Genomic DNA, 19784 nt, shown 5'->3' with positions numbered 1-19784 from the left:
TACACAGCCCGCCGCGCAGACAGCCACACATTGCTGAGAGATTCTCAGGTGCAGATGTAAGCGCCGCGCGCGCGAGGTTTGTTATCTTACAATTACATGTCACGATATATTATTAATTATCAGAGAATTTTAGAAGCAAAATAATAATTGCATATTGGGAAAATTTCGGTCGTTAACGTAGTATAGGGCGTGGACACTGCAATGCTAATAACGGAAAATTTTGAGGCACGAGTTTCATTCAGCTACCCAATTTATATGTGACATGTACTTGTATTAAATTCAGATAAATGTCAGTAACAATCGACGCCAACATTGCGCAACTGTAAACTGCAAAATGTTAACGTCGATTATCACTAAATCACATCTCGCAAGTTACTAATTCTTTGCACTATATATGTTACGTCACTATAGCATATGTCATTCATATTGTACGTTATTGGTTATATAAGATAAAAATAAACATTTTATAATTGTTTCAATGTTCAACACTGCTAAAAAACAAATACCTACTTGCCCATCGATTAAGCAGTCGCCAAAACAAGGCTCAAAGTTAATTTACCTTCACACCTCGTTTTGGAGACTGAAGGATGTCAATAAATAGATAATGGATAACATTAATACTGAATATGATGGATAATCAGTAATATCAATAAAATCCACAATCACTAATCATGTTTTCGACGGGCAAGCACTCGCAACTGGATGCTGAAACAAACGGCGCAAGTCTTGCACCGTTCATGCAGCATACGTCGCGAGATATCATGAGCTCCGCTAACTCTGCGATTCTAACGGATGAATTAGGCTCCCCCGACAGAAACACAGGTAACAGGGGGTTGTGGAAGGACACGAACACTGTTCGTTAACTCGTACCCCGGGTACCCCCTATATAGATCTATGTCCCGCCGGAGACAGCCCACCACCAGTCATATCGAAAGCAGCTTTTAATTCTGCATTATAAATATCGCGTCGTCATGATAAATAATATACATTATCACTACACACTTGTCACTACACACTTTTATGCACAGTACAACTAAAATATTAACAAGAGACAGAAGAGTTTTACATCGGCTCAGCACCGCAAGGACGTTGGCTATACACGTGGTTCATAAATTAGTTTGATTTGGGTACGGTTCGACCGGGAAAGTGGTCGGGGTTAGTTCTCATAATGAGTAATCACTGTCGTCAGATATATTAGAGCGGGAACTCCCCCAGGTTCCGGACGAAACGCGCACAGTATTTAGAGTACAAGGATCTACAGCGTTAAATTTATGCTTTTATATGGTAAGAGCTAGCTGAGCGCGCGCAACTTTGTATACCTACTACGTATAGCATTTTATTGAAGCATAATTCTTCGCGTCTTCCATTTAAGACCACTTCGTTCACTCAACTTTGAAAAGCGCGGCAACATTGGGACATCGAATTGGGATTATATTTTCAGGAGAAAATTAATGAAGGAAGGCTCATCTAATTTGTTTGAAGTAAAGCATAGCAAGCTAGTTACCTGTCCCAAACCAAACAAATGCATTAGTTTATAAATTGAAGACCTTATCACTAATCACGTGATCACAAGGTAACATTACCGATAATCCTCAACGAACAACAGTCAAGAATACCAGTATCCAGTATCCAGATCACATAGTAATTCATGACCAGTAACTGTTCCTAGTTTTTAACAACTCTCTAACAGTGTAATATTATGGGAACAGTTGCCATGTGTGCATGTAACCACCGAGATAAAATCCAGTTAACCCACAAAAATTAAGTTTGTTGTCAGGTTATTGTATTAACAATCTCGCAATGGCACTGTTGCCATGACAACCGTATCGTAACTAGCATTACATACGATTTCTAACTAAAGTGTGGTTAATGTTACAGCAGGGGTTATCTGCAAAACACAACTGTTTTGTATTTTATTCAGCAGATAGGAAAATAAGCAATAAGCTTATGTAACATAATAATAGGTTACAAAGTTTTGTTCAGCAGCTTGAATAGGGCCTTTTAATCACAAATAAAAGGATAAATACATATTAAAGTAAATGTCATTACAATACATATAATTAGAATATAATTACATCGTGGTGGAAATAAGTTAAACTGGGACGAACTGTGAAATCATAATCATCTTGATAAAAGAGTTGTCAAATTGTCATAATTTATTGATCGTCATAAATATCTAACTGTTATTACAATGTTTCAGCCTAGTAGAAAAATAGTTTTTCAATAATGTTAATAAGTCAAATGATCAAAATACACCACAACATTCCGTCATAATGCTAAATAACAATAAGATTTCTTAGTTCAATTATAATTCTTAAATGCGCCATAGTTCAATTATAATTCTTAAATGCGCCATAATATAGTACAATGGGAACAATATATTATTACCGATGGGAGTCATAAAACTAACCAAAAATCAGCACTAACTTAGTAAAAATAAAGTTCACGGTCTAAGTGTTATCAGTTGTTTGCAAAAGCTCAGTAACATTACAATTAAAGTTTCCAAACATTTCACCCTCTATACCAGGCAGTGGATTAGAACCAAAATTCCCAGCAACAATATCATCGTTATTTGTAAACAATTGCGGAATAGATGTAAACGATTGCGGAGTAGATGTAAACGATTGCGGAGTAGATGTAAATCGTATGTCAGACAGAGGTTTACGGTGCCATGTAGGAGTTGAGATTTGTATTTGAGGTTCCAGAAACGAGGTATCCGGAGGTAAATGAGGTTGAGAGAGGAGGTCAGGAGGTTGAGAGAGGAGGTCAGGAGGTTGAGAGAGGAGGTCAGGTATTACCCTCTCAGGAGAGGGTAGATCAGGCTGAGAGGGAACATGTTGTATAATAGAATCTGGAGGGGCTTGCAGACCGGGGACATGTTGTATAATAGAATCTGGAGGGGCTTGCAGACCGGGGACATGTTGTATAATAGAATCTGGAGGGGCTTGCAGACCGGGGCTATCATCTGTGATGGATAAAGACAGCTCCAAATCAGAGAAGTTTGAAATGTCAAAGAAAAGTTTATGAGGTTGAGAAAGTGAGGGTTTGTTTGGGGTTATAGGTCCGAGAACAGCAGATCCTCCTGAGGGGAGACCACGTGACATATCACGTGACATATCACGTGATATGACACGTGACATAACACCACGTGTTAGTAGATCATGAGAGTGTAGCGGTGTGTCTGGGACCAGTACTAACGGGTCGGACCAGGAAAAGCTGGCACCCGGAGAGAAGCTCTCACTTGCTATCTCACTTGCTATCTCACCTGCTATCTCACTTGCTATCTCACCTGATACTATCCCGTTATCAGATATCTCCTTAACCGAGTCTCTGATAACTGATTCGACCAGTTCAGATGGAATGTTTGGTAGAGGAGCTGGTTTAGCGGGGCTCAATGTCACGTGGTCTGCCACGTGGTCTGCCACGTGGTCTGACACGTGCTCTGAGAAACTGGGGCTTAGTGACAAGTCAGAGAAATCAGAAATCACGTGTTGTTGAGCAGGAGTTTTGGGTGAGAAACCTCCACTTAAATCTGAAATGTCCTGTAATCTGGCGTCTAACTCGACACTTAGATCAAAACTTGTCTCGTTATCGTTACTCGTCAAATCTGCGTCTAACTGAACAATAATACCAGTTTCATTATTCTCTGAAGGTATAGATACGGAGGAGGCAAGTTCACCATTCAAAAAGCTATCCCTAAACCCAAAATCATCTTCCTTAAGCCCAACATTATCTTCACTCACTCCATCGTCGTCTTCATTATCCGAGCTTGAAATCTGAGTTTGCTGTTGACTATGTAGACTGGTGTTATCAATGCTTACATCAGCTTCTGAGAAATCTGATGATATGTTCACAACATCTAGTGGAAGGTGATCCTGGTAATTTATAGATGCTTCACGAGAAATATCACCATTTTCACGAGAGATATCACAATCTTCATTAGAGATATCACCACCTTCACGAGAAATATCACCACCTTCATGACAGATATCACCATCTTCACGAGAAATATCGCCCGCTTCATGAGAGATATCACCATCTTCACGAAAAATATCGCCCGCTTCATGAGAGATATCACCATCTTCACGAGAGATATCACCATCTTCACGAGAAATATCACCACCTTCATGAGAGATATCACCATCTTCACGAGAAATATCGCCCGCTTCATGAGAGATATCACCATCTTCACGAGAAATATCGCCCGCTTCATGAGAAATATCACCATCTTCACGAGAAATATCACCACCTTCATGAGAGATATCACCATCTTCACGAGAAATATCGCCCGCTTCGTGAGAGATATCACCATCTTCACGAGGGATATCACCATCTTCACGAGAGATATCACCATCTTCACGAGAAATATCACCATCTTCACGAGAGATATCACCATCTTCACGAGAGGTATCACCATCTTCACGAGAGATATCACCATCTTCACGAGAAATATCACAATCTTCACGAGAGGTATCACCATCTTCACGAGAGATATCACCATCTTCACGAGAAATATCACAATTTTCACGAGAGATATCACCATCTTCACATTCAGTTCGCGTAGACTGCTGGGAGAGATCCATCGTAGGTATTTCAACTTCAGCACCAGGTAAAGCAGAAACCTTCACACTCTCGCATCTATCAAGAGCAGCATGAGTAGTGTGTTCCCCACGTGGGTTAGTGTGTTCCCCACGTGGGTTAGTGTGTTCCCCACGTGGGGTTGCGAAGAACAGTTTGTGATAGTCGCCTCCCCCAATTAGCTCTCTGTAGTCCTCTGAGTCTACACTCTCAGTTGCTAGGAAGGAGTTTTCACGGGAAATGCTCTGATTATCAGGGTCCAGATTCAGGGATAAACCATTCTCCTGATGGCTCTGAGATATACCTGAGTTTTGAGATGAATTGTATAATATGTCTGAATTATGAGAAATATGAGAAATATGTGAGCTCTGAGATAATTCAGTTCTCTTGCTGGCCACACTGTCTCCATACTCCGCTTCTATGTCTTGTATGTCTGTTTTCTCGCGGGATATTCCCAATATGTCATCACGTGACAGGTCCAAATACTCGTTCATAAAGTTGAGGGGAAGCAACTGAACATCACTGTCAATATAACCGTCAGTTTCGGATCCAGACAAAGTGTTATCTTCACCGGGAGTGGTTATGAAAACAGTTTCTCTTTCACTTAGGTTATCAGTTTCTGTTTCGATTTGATATGGTTTATCATGTTTATGACGAACACCCTCACTGATTTCCGAAGTTTGTTTGCTGTCTAAAGAGGAAAGTGAGGACGTTGATCCAACTGCATTATCGGGACTTGATGAGGAGGAACCGGCAGCCTTGGCAGACTTGGCACGGCGCAGCGCTAATCTCTCGCTTAGCGGTATGTACTCATCTTCAGAACTAGACAACTCACTCTCTTTCTTATCATCTATCTTACCAGCTATCTTATTACCTTCAGAACTACTACTGATCGTAGAGGAAGAAACACTGGCAGTAATATCACCAAAGTTGACAGTTCCCGATATCTTGAGGGAACTAAGACTATCAGTTAAATTGTCTATTTTCTTCCCGCCCTTAGTTTTCTTCCCAGCTGTTCTGGGTCTAGTCTGAGCTGGGCTGGTTTTCTTGGTGGGATACCGCTCGTATATTGGAGGAACATTCTCCTTCTTCTTCCTGGTCACCTGTTTCTCTCTGGCACTAAACTCCTGCACTGCACTTGGTAGAAGATATTGAACAAACTCAGCGGTTAATTTAGCGTACACTACATCAAACTCCAGCCAGGACTTTAGCTTGTGGTCCAGAACTGAGTACTCCAACTCGTACATATCAACTTTATCCTTAATTCTCTTCTTCAGAATGTGGTTGAACTTCAAAGTGGCATGCTCTGTGGGCAGAGAAGTGTGTTCTCCACGTGCAGCGACACGGTCTCCACGTGCAGCCACGCGCTCTCCACGTGAAGTTGAGTCATCGACAACAGGATAAGGTTTAGAGAAAGTGATGTTTTGAGAGATGTGATGGAGTGCAGCTATGTGTGCAAACTTCTCTGCTGAGCCCTGTTTTCTCCATTGTAGTTTCTCCTGCATGTAGTTGACAAAGGAAGAGCACGGTGGGAGGCTCCAGCCAGGTGTTACTGTGTCGTTAGAACTGAGCAGGGATTATTATAATCACAAGGGTAAGAAACATTTACCATCATGGATATTTACCCGATATTCTCCTAATTGGATAACCTTTGGATTTATCACAAATTTCATAGGAAGAAAATGTAATTGTGTCTAACCTGGTATTACTGAACTCAGCAACTATCTCTTTAACGGGTATAACAGCCACAGTGTTCTGTCTAACGAACTTAACACAACACTGCATGTGAGGAGAGCTTAGTAAGCGCTGCGCGACGTGTTTGGTGCAGGAGCAGGGTGTGGTGTTTGGTGCGCATCCTGACGTGGAGTTGCAGCACGTGCACCCTGATCGTGTGTGCTCTTTTTTGCTACCTAAAGGGAGAATGGGGCTTTAAAGATATAATAGATGGGAATATTACGGTGTTGATTGAGTCCATTAATCAGTTATTTCATGATATGAGCTTCACTAATTTAACTCCCAAAGTCCTTAACTGGACCGCTAACAAATACCTATTTGATAACAGGGCACATTCCTTAACAGGGCACATTCCTTACCTTGATGTTTACAAATTCCGCAGTGAGGTTTCCTCTTGATGCCCTCCAACTGTTTATACTTGTCTCCTATAACTTGAGCCTGCTCGCTCCACCCAACTATCTCCTCTGTTACACTTCTCCCCCTGTCACGTGATAGTATGTAGTTCAGCACTGCCCCTCTCCCTAGTCCTGATATTCCCTGGTAATAGACACTTGGTTACCATGGTTACAGTACTAGTTGCCATGGTTACACTACTAGTTACACTACTAGTTACACTACTAGTTACACTACTAGTTACACTACTAGTTACACTACTAGTTACACTACTAGTTACACTACTAGTTACGCTACTAGTTACACTACTAATTACACTACTAGTTACACTACTAGTTACACTACTAGTTACACTACTAGTTACACTACTAGTTACAATACTAGTTACACTACTAGTTACCATGGTTACACTACTAGTCCTGATATTCCCTGGTAATAGACACTTGGTTATTGTTGCTCAGTTGACCGCGTTATATCAGGTATTATTAGAAATAAATTAAATTTTGGAATTTTTCCGAAACAACATCAACTATTTGTCAACTCAAAGCTTGTAAAAAGTCTCAATTAGTTATAATTTATATTATTAAGAATCACAAGTAAACTTACATCAGGGTTAAAATCACAACCGTTCAGTATCGCCATCCCCACTAGATCGTCACGTGACAAGCCTACCTCCGTCTCTACTCTGCTCATATTATACACTTCACAATGCGTCTCTGTAACCAGGAGATTCCGGTACACCTGAGTGAATTTGTTGGTTCATAATCTTTAATATTATTCTTAAAAATCTATCAAAATTCGTGTCTTATACCATCCTCAGTGACTTTGTAAGATGGCAATTCAAGAAAAATTCAGTCAAAACATCGAAATTTTGGTCGTGGAAGGTTGAAATTCGAATATGTCCTACCGGTAAGACATATTCAAAATTTTAATTGCATCAAAGTTTTCTCCGGATATACAGTTCCAGTACCTTGATGGCGACTTGTGTCACTCTCACCAACCTCACTGATTGGTCACTGGTAAAAATTTCAATCAAACTGTGAAAGTTTGGTCGACAGAAAAGCTCCTCTTCAAAAATCTTCCAAATCTCTTTTTATATTCTGATGATGATATATATTACTAATGGTAAAACCTTGATTTACCGAGCCCCAATTTACTGCAAACCCTGATTTACTGCAGCTTTTTCGTTTCTCCAAAACTCTGCGGTAAATCGGGGTATTATTATATTCAAAAATCAGACAAATCTAACCTGCCTAGCTCCATACAAGAAAGCATCACCGTCAGTAGTGATCACTCCATCTACTATTCCATCCATTTGCAGCTTCGCAGCAGCTGCCTCTGCTTCAAACGCTCCTGTTTTAAGATCGAATTAGTGTCTTATGGTTATACACTGAATAAGTTAGGGAGCTATACAGTAATTATCTTTTTATTCAATACTGATATTGTATTTTGCAATTCTTTACATTTGAGAACCTTTTGTTGCAGGCTCCTACCTTTTAGGCTTGCTCTAAAAACACACCTTTTAAGACAGTAAGTCCAAGAGACAGAGCCAACTCCTACCTTTTAGGCTTGCTCTAAAACACACCTTTTAAGACAGTAAGTCCAAGAGACAGAGCCAACTCCTACCTTTTAGGCTTGCTCTAAAAACACACCTTTTAAGACAGTAAGTCCAAGAGACAGAGCCAACTCCTACCTTTTAGGCTTGCTCTAAAAACACACCTTTTAAGACAGTAAGTCCAAGAGACAGAGCCAACTCCTACCTTTTAGGCTTGCTCTAAAAACACACCTTTTAAGACAGTAAGTCCAAGAGACAGAGCCAACGTTTCACATTCCTTCATAATCCTCATAAACCGTCTTCTTTGAATAACCTACATTCATCGTAGTTTGTATCATGTTAAATGGCATCGTATCAGATGTTTTAGCACATTGACTAATAACTTGATCGTTACTAAATAATATGATTTCCAAAAATTCAGAATCAGTTTAGATACTGTACTATGATAGAGCTACTACACAACTTTAGACACATTCTTCAAGTGTTGCAAAAATAGAGTTTAGAGTTAAAGGAATTGCAATTTGCAGACCTACCTTGTTGTTTCTGTCGAGTTCTAGACCAAGTCTTCTAGCGATGGTAAGAGCTTTAAGATGTGGAGCACGACCATCTGTTACAATGATAATACCTACCCCATGTTCCAACAAGTGATTTATCTGTGATGAGTGAGGTTAGAGATGGTTATTTTAAAAATGTAAAAAATCTTTTATTGGGTAGTTCAGTCTTTCTCGTAATAATTGCTAAACGCTAACTATCTTATTTACATTAACAAATTAACAACAGGTTTGATTCATGAATAGTTAAATATACTTTCCTAGTGCAGCTACTTTAGTGTAACACTTGTACCTTGTAGAACATTTGGCGAAGGTATATTCCCTGGTACTCATTGTTGGTCACTGTCTCAGACTGTACCACCCATATAGCCAAGTCAACAGCCAGCACTTTACCTCTGAGAGACAAAATAGAAACCTCTTCCTTGATGGGCTTCAAAGCCCTCCACAATCCTTTAACTCCCATTCATCAGAGCTGATCACTACTGGCTCAGCACATTTTCATTTACTGATTCACAGTCATTATCTGTTTATGTACAGTATACAAAGCTTGGTTCTATCTGTCTTGAAGTTCAATGTTTGCTCGTCATTGTAATTGCAGCCATTCTAGTCAAAAGAGTGTTTGAGTAATTTAAATAATTTGAGATATACACGAAATTGTGGTAGTTCATTTTTGTTACAGCATGACATACGTTTGCAGTACTGTAGCACCCTATTTCAAATATTTTGCTGGATTACATAAATATCCCATCAATATTTGCCAATTCAACAAACATGAACTCATCAAGTAATTCAGAACATATTAAAGAAGGTACTAGGGCCATTTACAATCTTTTACCCTCTCTAGGCCCTCTCCTATTCATTCTGTATATTAATGATTTGCCTGACCTTGTAAAAATAAGATTAAGTTATTTGCTGATGATCTTAAATTAATCGGTAATTTAACTGCCAAAGTGACACTAAAGTTATTGCTAATTCCTTTACAAAACTTAGCAAGTGCTATTACCTTACTCGGGAATATTATGACTGGGATAAAGTGGTGGGTTTTGGTAAATTCCGCCATATTATTCCCGGTCATTAATTTTCCCAGTCATAAATTAACCCGCTATAATGTTCCCGAGTAAGGTAAACTAATAGTAATACATTTTGATGCTTGGTGGGTTTTGGAAAATTCTGCCATATTTTTCCCGGTCATTAATTTTCCCAGTCATAAATTAACCCGCTATAATATTCCCGAGTAAGGTAACAATATCCTAATGGATCATGGAAATTGAAATGTTCAATTTTCTTTTCATAAATAATAATTATAATGCGAAGTTTTATTTACCCCAAGTTTGGAGAGTAAGTAGGTTAAACTGGGAATGCCCCTTCCCAGGGACCACATCACCCTAATAAACCATTGAATATCATGGGAGACCATGCACAGCCTTTTGTCTCTAAAAAAGGCTTAGAAAACTAGATTTATTTACCTCATTTTACCTCATTTTACCTCATTTTACCTCATTTTACAATTTTGCCTTTTTTGGCTGGCCGAATGAGGTAAAATGAGGTTAAGACCCCCCCCCTCATAAGTGAGGTTATATTATATATATATGAAAACATTGTTTTCGAATTCAGATTAACAACCAGGAAACAAACAAAACTTAATTATAGATATCAAGCATTCCGTCATGAAATAATAACGCGGATCAACTAATAAAGTATTTTGTGAGATTATGAAAATATTCACTTCAGCCCTCGATTTTCATACTATGTACTAAATCTGTAAAAATATGTGCGGCGCGCCTAAAATATTAGTTTCAGTTTCTAATCATTTCTTCGTTATATTTTATTAAATATGAAATACATTTAAATATATTTTGCAAACAACATTCCCAAAAAACTTTACTGGCTAGTGGTCTTACTAGAGGCTAGGTGATAGTTTTTCAAACGCCTGTTTGTCCAGGAAACCTTACTGTTAGGGGCCTAACTTCGGAAGTAAAAGAAATAGAAACGTCTGGTTTTCAACAAAATTTCCGTCTCGTAAAACTAAAGTTTCTTGTTCTCTGATTGGCTGAATCGTATCACGTGGTACGTGGTACAATTGCATTCTTGGAATAATTTAAGCGTGCAAATGCAATGAACAAACGAGCGCGCGCGGAGTTCAACAAGCTGTGAAAAAGCGATCACGGCCTTGTAGTAATATCGCTAGCCAGTAAAGTCTTCACATAGCCATGTGTATACGCGTACTGCGTGACGCGCTTGTTTCACAAGTTGAATATATTCAATCCTTTTCCACCTTCGGCGGTCGCGCGCTACTGCAAGCGAGATTACCTGGGGACCCCAGGCTATTTTGTTCATAAAGCCGAATAAAGATTCGGCGGAATGACAGGCTGAGCGCCGCCCAGTAACAAGCGAGAAGGCTCTTACCTGAGGACCCCAGGCTTTAATGTTGATAAATAGAGATTAGGCGGAATTATGACAGGCTGAGCGCGGCCCAGTAAGAGGGCTTTGGTTAAAGCAAAGTAAGGTCTGCTGGGCCGGGTATGGGATAGCCGAGAAGCTGCAAAGGGGGAGGGGGAGGGGGGTTGATGGTGAGTTATGCTTTGTCAAAGTGGATGCTTTTAAAATGAAAGCGAAAGTCTTTAAACTGCGCGTCGTATTGGTTTTATGTATAAGTATTGAGTCGTATGACTTGTGACGAAAGACCCAATTAAAGCTAGTACAAGCCAAACACAAGGATATCTCGTGTACAGATCATATGCACTTGTGCCTCCGGTTGTTAGACTATGGTCGCTATAATTAAGCTTTAAGTGACCGGTGAGCCAACACGGTCGCGCGCTACTGCAAGCGAGAGGGCTCTGGTTAGAGCAACTTCTTTCTTATTGGTAGTTGGCGTTCATGGTTCACGTGATCTTTTGCGCGGCTGTAATTGGTTCTGAACGATCACGTGAATGCGAGTCACTTACTGGGCCGCGCTCAGCCTGTCATTCTGCCGAATCTCTATTATGTATTATGTTTATGAACATAATAGCCTGAGGTCTCCAGGTAACGAGTCACGTGCGCTTTAACATCAAATGAACATTCGCACTTTTTTCAGGGCGTTGGAAATCGTAATTCACTCTACTCAGCCCGAATAAAGATTCGGCGGAATGACAGGCTTAGCTGTTAGCGCCGCCCAGTAAGCGTGTACCATGTTACAATTTGAATTAATCCATGGAGTCATGATAACTACATTAATTTGCAAAGTTATAAAGCTGCGACCTTTCATTTGGTTTAAAATCAGCTTGTCATTTTGCCGAATCTGGTTTTTATAGGGGTTGATTGACAACATGTCAATCCTTCGCATCTCGCCGCGATCGCGATATATTGGATGCGCGCGCGACCCAGTAGTGCATTGCGCTATTGTAGCGCGATGCGTTATATACTGTGCCGCGCCGAGCTGCCATGAATTGACATCGTCAATTAAATCGCGCTACAACTATGATTCTCTATGGACATAATTTTTATGAACATAATAGCCTGGCTTTTACTAATTCGCTCGCCCAAAAATTTCACGTGACTTTGGTTTTTTATGGTTTTGCAGCCGTACAAAACGGTTTTACATAAACCTTAATCCCAACCCTAACGGCCCTAACCATAACCCCGAAGCTAACCATAACCCTTACCACAACCCTAACCCTAACCATGAGCCCTAAACAATCGAATTCATGTTTTACTAGCCTGTCACGTGACCAAAACGGTTTTTTGCCCATAACTCTCCGTGGAAGCATTTTTACCCTATGTCATGTTGGGTGATTCGGAATCAGCGTCCTAAAATACACCGATTCAGATCAATTTCACACCCGAAGGGCCTTTTCACAAGAATTTGGAGGACTTCGCCGCTTCGACGCGCCGCGCAAACTAGCATTCTTGCTTCGCATCGTCGATCGTTGCTCTGCTTCGCAGAGCAACGATCTCGATGGGTTGACATCGTCAACCAACACAAGAATTTTCTTAAAATTTGGGCGAGCGATTTAGTAGGAGCGTAATAACCTGGAGTCCCCTAGTATAGGCGATAATTTTGCTTAAAACCATGGAAGTATAAGTATTTATTTCTTTTTATACTTTCAAAGTTAGGTCCCTGCCTATAACATTTCTTGGGCCGTTACCAACGCGCATTTTAAAGAATTTCAATTTTATTTAAATTACAAACTTTCACTATTGACTATTTGAAAAAACATAAATCGCCACCAATTAAGTCAAATTTTCATTTTAAAACACCAAAAGAAACTAACAAAAATTTGTCATAACATAAAAGGCCGGCTTTTTGATAGAATCTTAAAAGCTCGATCTTCACCTTTAAAATCGACTTTTAAAACTAACCAACGCGCATTTAAAAAATTTTCGATTTCATTTGGATTGTGGATATTGATAATGATTAATCATGCACTGTACATTTAATAATAATTGACAGTCACGTGACTTTTTTAACCCGCGCCATTCTCTAGCTGGCCCTAAACGAATTTTCGAAACCTTACCGGTACCCTCTTAATCTTTTATCTGATGCCAACCTAACCCTTTGTAGCCGATTGTTGGCTATTCTGCTACTACTTCTACCGTTCGTATTTCTCTGTCCGACGTTGGTTCGACAGAATTATGTTTGAGACACGAGTGTAGGAAAACGCATAACTTGTTGAAAATAATCAAACAACTCAATTTAATAACGAGACATACGGATAACAATATTACTATTACGGGAAACGATATCCAACGGTGGCTCTAAACCGGGCGAGCTCAGTGTGTCTGAGTCGTCATGTTTTGCTCTTATAATATATACTGACCTCCGAATTCCTGGAGCACAACGACAACGACCTTCGTAATTCCGTATTAAATTCCCCACGAGAATATAACATTAACAATAACACTACTTTATAGTTTATACATATCTCAATATCATTACAACTCACACTTCAACTCAATATCCGTATTAAATTCCCTACGAGAACATAACAATAACACTACTTTATACATATCTCAATATCAATGATATTATTATTATCATTACAACTCACACTTCAACTCTACTTGTGAAACAAGCGCGTCACGCAGTGCGCGTAGACACATGGCTATGTGAAATTACAACTCACACTTCAACTCCATATCCGTATTAAATTCCATACGAGAACATAACGATAACACTACTTTCAAAACTGTTTGTCTTCATCGCTTCATTTCTCAATACTTCACTTCTCACTTCGTCACTTTATCTCATCACTTCACTCTTCATCACTTCACTTCTCAATACTTCACTAATCACTTCTCAATACTTCACTAATCACTTCTCATCACTTCACTCTTCATCACTTCACTTCTCAATACTTCACTAATCACTTCTCAATACTTCACTAATCACTTTTCAATACTTCACTTCCATACTTCACTTCATTTCTCATTACTTCACTTCGTCACATCACTTCGTCAATCTGCATTTCACTCGTCATCACTTCACTTCTCAATGCTTCACTAATCACTTCGTCACTTCACTCTATCACTCTGCATTTCACTCTTCATCGCTTCACTTCTCATTTCGTCACTTCACCTCGTCACTTCACTCTTCACTTCACTTCTCATCTCTCATTATACAACACATCTCTCGTAATACATCTATGTGGTGATATGTGTCCATCAACATTTTAATCAGGTAGGCCTAGTCCTACTTTAACACTTATCAGTATCTCCTAGTAACTTAACAATCTTGTAAATTTTTCAACACAGTCACAAGCCAGACAGGTAACTTAATTACCATTTTAGGGAAAGTTGCTCTACCTTTGAATTGACACAAGCTTACTTTTACTTTTTCCTCGATACCTGGTCAAGCTTTTTATCAGTACCAACCTTTATGATAACTCTAAATAGGAATGAAGGATAGAAACACAACGCTAGGGGATTGCTACTCTGCAATAATCTGTACGTGCCTCATTGTGGCCCCAGCCGAGAAGCTGATGTCAATTAGCTGGTTTCCATGTGTGTTCTAGTTTTAAAGTGATAATATTCCAGCGTAGATAAGCTGATATCTTGTTATTATCACATTTCACATTAGAACGCACCCGAGAAGGCCGACTCTATGATGCTGATTAGACCAATAAACTGGTTATTCCAATTACTCAATTATAACTAAATATAACACCGGGGTTATCACACTGTATCTCGACACGCACGGAATTTTAGAACCAGTTATTTTTCCGAGCCAATTTAGTCGAGTATGGTTCTCCTAGCGGTGGCCCATAATTAACATTTGCGAGAGGAGATCCGAAGTAAAAGCTGACCAACTCTTTGACGCTGGTTATACTTGTTCCACCGGTTATACCAATTTCACTTGTTAAACCGGCGATACCTGTTATACACACATGGGCCAGCTAATGATTTACATGATAAACCTGCTAGCGCATGTGTATCATTATTTTTTTTTATACACTTGCGCTTCCATAATAGAGCAAAGACTCTAGTCGCTTCTTGATCTGATAAATTTTAATCGAGTTAGGATATCCTCCCTTTGGCCTGCCAGCCACATCTTTGCCTAATAATGATTTACTTTACGTCTATTTTGTAGCATTATTATGTCGGTAGATTCACCCTGACATCCATACCGACTCTCACCAGTCCAACTAACTGCCACTGCAGATGTCAGGTCTATAATCTAAATTTAAGCAAGTAAACCCGTGCATGACAGTAGTAGTGGGTAGGTAGTGCACCTCGTCGTAATGACAGGATAACAGACTCCTACTCCTAGTATTAGTATTAGAACCGTTGTGATATAAATTAAAGACCATTCTTAGAGCTTCTCCGTGAATTGCATCCTCCTGAGAACTATAGGGTTGTCGTCAGACCTTAAATCGACTGGTAAGTCGGCTTGTGTCCTTTCTGAAGAAAATAAATTCAATAAGGGTAAATAATTTTAACAGGTATATATTCATTTCACTGTTCGCAAAAATAAATTTAAGATAAATTATGATTCATAGCAGGATGACAAAGCGTGATGTGTTTGGGGACGGCCAGGAGTTCGTTCTAACCAGTAAGTTCTTTGTTTACTTTGAAAGAACCAAAGATCACCCGACTACGGTCCGATAATTCCTCGACGTTATTTTTGTACTTCTATACTTTATTTTATAGTTAATGAAATGTACTTGATAAAAAGTTTAAAATATGAATTCCAATAATTTTCAATATCGTAGCTCTATATTACATATTATATTGAGAACATTCTTAATTTTAGATTGTGGGACCGATCGAGAAACCTCTAAAAAGGAAATGGGAGCAACAAGAAAAGTAGTGGTACTGATGCTTTTGATGCTTTGCTGTATGTCCTTCAGTATTTGCTCCTCCATCAGGTACGGATTCCTAACAGACGCCTTCACAAGAAGGGGTGTCCCAGGGTCAGTATACGGGCCCATGGAGACCAGCTGCTTCCTGGGTTTCATTCTCATGTACTGCTCAGGAATTACTGAAGCCATCATGAGGAGAACCAACAACAGGAACATTTTTATGATTTTCTTGGTGCCCTTGGCCCTGAGTTCGCTCGCAACTGGATTTGTTTATTATATTCCTAACACCACTGTGATGATCTCAGTTTCCTTTTGCTTGAGGATCTGCCAAGGTGCTCTTTTCTATTCCAACTCCATATACCCCGTGGATTTCGCTCATGCCCATTTTGAAGATATATTCGATTTTGTGAATGGTCTGACAATGATTGGCAACTTCGGGGGTCATGGAATCGCGGAGTGCATTGGATGTATCATTTATGAAAACTACGGCTACCTAGCCCCATTCATATTGTCATCCGTCATAACTCTCGTAGTTTGTTCAGTTGCTTTCTTTGTCATCCCCAAGTCGAAGGCTTATCTGGCAACTCAAGAGGAGACTCCAGACCAGCATACCGGAACATTCTATCCTTCTGAAGCTAAGTCTAACCGCTCACGACTATCCAAACTGCTCGCTATCCCGATGATAGCGACTATGCTTATCAATGTCAACTACGGAGTTTTTCAGGTCAACACAGTACTTGTTTCTTAATTAAATATGGGATAGAGGTGGTCTTATTGCTTTATGGGGGGGGTCTTTTGGGGTGTTCTTATGGAGGGGGGAGGGGCGGGGGTCTTATGGGGGGGGGGGGGGGGGGGGGCTTATGGGGTGGTCTTATGGATTACTTATTGCGTTAATTACGTTTACTCTTCCCCATCCCCTCCGTAATCAGTTTTACACATAGATATTGTATTGAAATTACACCAGCGCAATCGTTTGGACCACCCGCCCCCCCCCCCCTCCCCTCAGTAATTACGTAATATAAGCACGATCACCCCTCGTGAACATGTTTTCCAAGTTCACCCCTCCTACACTACCCCACCCCTCACACTCCACATAACACCACCTTCCTACTCCACCCCTCCTACCCCACCCCCCCCCTCCCCTCAGTAATTACGTAATATAAGCACGATCACCCCTCGTGAACATGTTTTCCAAGTTCACCCCTCCTACACTACCCCACCCCTCACACTCCACATAACACCACCCCTCATGAACACTCCACATAACACCACCCCTCATGAACACTCCACATAACACCACCCCTCATGAACACTCCACATAACACCACCCCTATACTGCAGGTAGCTGTGACTCCATTCCTTCACGAGAACTTCAACAAGTCCTTATCATACGGAGGCACAGTACTAATAATGTTATGTGTTGGAATGGTTATCGGTAGTCTCGCAGCTGGGGTGCTACTCCAGAAGAAGATCCTAAACCACTACACTATTATGTTGTGTGGAGCCCTGCTTATCGGTGCTGGACTTATGCTTGCGTTCCCTCCTGAGTTTTTAACATCTGTTTATAACTTAGCCCCGATTTTAGCATTTCCAGGGGTGCTTTTGGCGGGAATTGGCGATCCGCTTATGACAATCGCTACTCTTCGAGCTCTCTACAATCTGCAGGTTTACAGATTTAGAAACGTGATTTTTTATTCCTTGCTGCAGTCTTCCCACCTGTTCACATTTAAAATTTCAATTCAATTAAAACACTGCCCATATTAGGTAATCTGACACGTGATGCCCATATTAGGAAGCGAGAATCGGCAAGATGTCCCCAGAAGTAGTGACGAGAATAACGCATTGTGGCTGGTGGGGTATGAGGCTAGTTACTACAATGGACCCTTCCTCGCAGGAGTACTTAATGACCATTTTACATACACACGTAAGTCACAATGGCCATTTTACATACCCACGTATTAAGTCACAATGACCATTTTATACTAGCATTTGACAAAAATTGATCGTAATACTAATGTCTAATAGTATAGTTTGATCAGGATCAAGGAATGCAAATCTTAATTTCTTCATTTTCAGATTCAGCTGTAATGCTTGCGGGACTGTCTATTCTGTCAGCACTAATAGCTATTGGGATGCGGGTCATTACCTTTGACAAGGAATCTGATGACCCTGAAAAGACACTTTTGATATCAGCAGAATACTAGACCAAGTCTAACGTTGCATGAACGTGTTGGTCGAATTAATGACTGAGTGCAGGTCTCCCAATCATTAATTATTAATCGTATAGTTGTAATGTTTGTCGTAATATAAGGGATCCCTACAAAAAGTGCAAATAAGACTGGTGTCAAATGTTGATGTGAACTCTGGTGGGGATATTTAGTGAAAGTGATTCAGGGGTTTGATTTAAATAGTCGAAGCTGATTGGTCAATTTCTGATTTGATACATCATGATCCAATTTATTGTTATTGGAAAGTTTAGTCTGCCGCTCAGCTGTGTTATTTTCGTGTCATTTTTTTTGTATCATTATTTTTGTATTATGATTTAGTATCTAAAATTTTTACCAAAACCCCAAATAAAAGGAAATGCTGTCAATTTGAATTACTGCAACGCAAATGATACCGAGATATGCGAAAATGGAATTGGTCGCTCGCTTTTCCCATCCAATGACGGCTTTGCTACACTGCTACACTGCTACAGGTCTTATCATTAAGCAAAAAATCAGCTGCTCACAAAAAACCAGCTGCCCACTGCTTGCTCGGCTTATTATATAATATATAATATATATATATTTCAGGTCCGTGATCCGGCTATGCTTATTATATATTTCCATATAATCCCGCTAACTCGCCATTACGTCTGAGGCACTTGTTGAGCGATAAAGTGGTTTCCGTGTCGCTCACGTTTTCATTAGCGTGGCTGCTGGCTACGAACCGTTAAGAGAGCGGGGTACATCATTAGCTGCGATCTTAGCATTTCCTGGGGTCCTTCTGGTGGGAATCGGGGACCAGTTAATGACAAACGCTACAGTTCGAGCACTGGATAATCTTCAGTTCTACCTGTTAATTACATCCTACTGTTACTTGCTCTTCCTGAACAGAAAGCTATTAAGCGTCAGAGGAACGAGCAATATAATAGCATTAGCAAGCTAAGTAAATCCTATTGGCTCTCACGAAGGCACGTGACTTATAAGCACCGGAAGGTATGTCTGGCTGAAAAGTCTCCTGTGAGGGTTCTTATTGTGCCTGCTCGCTTCCCCTTTGCCATTATTCCCATATTTGTTCACAAGTAGTTCACCTATAACTCCTACAGCATTTTCCGGATTGAGTTGAGGAGTCTCAACGTTATTTACTGGTTTGAGATCTACTGTGATGGGTGCGTGCTCAATGCTCATCTTCAATTGTAGTGATCATGTAGTGTGATTGATATGATTGGTTTTTATGCTTTTGTTCGTTGATCTGACTCTATCTTGTTTGATAGTCAAAAAGTATAATAAGTCAAAAAGTATAATAACTGATCACTAATAAATATAATTGACAATTGTTAATAACCTACAGGAATTCAGCAAAAATAAGGACCTATATTATATTCTCCGTAAACTGTAAGTTAATATTCCCTCGTATCAGATGTAAAAACGAGACGGAGGATGCAAGTGCAAAAAGTCTTCAGGGATCGAAAGAGGAAGAAGTCCTGAT

General features: G+C 40.0%; 2 protein-coding genes across 2 annotated transcripts; one reads left to right on the top strand and one right to left on the bottom strand.

The window, feature by feature from the left end:
* Positions 1–2450: 2450 nt before the first annotated feature.
* Positions 2451–9416, bottom strand: LOC134823896 (uncharacterized). Its single transcript, XM_063835493.1, has 8 exons — positions 9104–9416; positions 8794–8913; positions 8492–8573; positions 7955–8058; positions 7312–7446; positions 6672–6849; positions 6278–6488; positions 2451–6144 (listed from the first exon to the last, which is right to left on the bottom strand). Exons 1-8 carry the CDS (start codon positions 9272–9274, stop codon positions 2451–2453), a joined length of 4695 nt encoding a protein of 1564 aa, XP_063691563.1. The 5' UTR covers positions 9275–9416.
* Positions 9417–15792: 6376 nt separating this feature from the next.
* Positions 15793–18662, top strand: LOC134824278 (MFS-type transporter SLC18B1-like). Its single transcript, XM_063836080.1, has 5 exons — positions 15793–15841; positions 16043–16815; positions 17433–17756; positions 17884–18015; positions 18168–18662. The coding sequence occupies exons 1-5, from the start codon at positions 15793–15795 to the stop codon at positions 18177–18179; spliced, it is 1290 nt and encodes a 429-aa protein (XP_063692150.1). The 3' UTR covers positions 18180–18662.
* The last annotated feature ends 1122 nt before the right edge of the window (positions 18663–19784 follow it).

This window comes from Bolinopsis microptera, chromosome 12 (genome assembly GCF_026151205.1).
Source record: "Bolinopsis microptera isolate Bmic1 chromosome 12, MBARI_Bmic_1.0, whole genome shotgun sequence".
Lineage (NCBI taxonomy): Eukaryota > Metazoa > Ctenophora > Tentaculata > Lobata > Bolinopsidae > Bolinopsis > Bolinopsis microptera.
Note: the sequence above shows the minus strand (reverse complement) of the source record. Positions and strands in the feature narration are given on the sequence as shown.

Coding starts and splice junctions, on each gene's coding strand:
- LOC134823896 (XM_063835493.1), bottom strand. CDS start 9,274: ATGGGAGTTAAAGGATTGTGGAGGGCTTTGAAGCCCATCAAGGAAGAG. Junction 8,914..9,103: donor TTCGCCAAATGTTCTACAAG/GTACAAGTGTTA, acceptor CACTCATCACAG/ATAAATCACTTGTTGGAACA. Junction 8,574..8,793: donor AACTCGACAGAAACAACAAG/GTAGGTCTGCAA, acceptor CGATGAATGTAG/GTTATTCAAAGAAGACGGTT.
- LOC134824278 (XM_063836080.1), top strand. CDS start 15,793: ATGACAAAGCGTGATGTGTTTGGGGACGGCCAGGAGTTCGTTCTAACC. Junction 16,816..17,432: donor TCAACTACGGAGTTTTTCAG/GTCAACACAGTA, acceptor CCTATACTGCAG/GTAGCTGTGACTCCATTCCT. Junction 17,757..17,883: donor GAGCTCTCTACAATCTGCAG/GTTTACAGATTT, acceptor TGCCCATATTAG/GAAGCGAGAATCGGCAAGAT.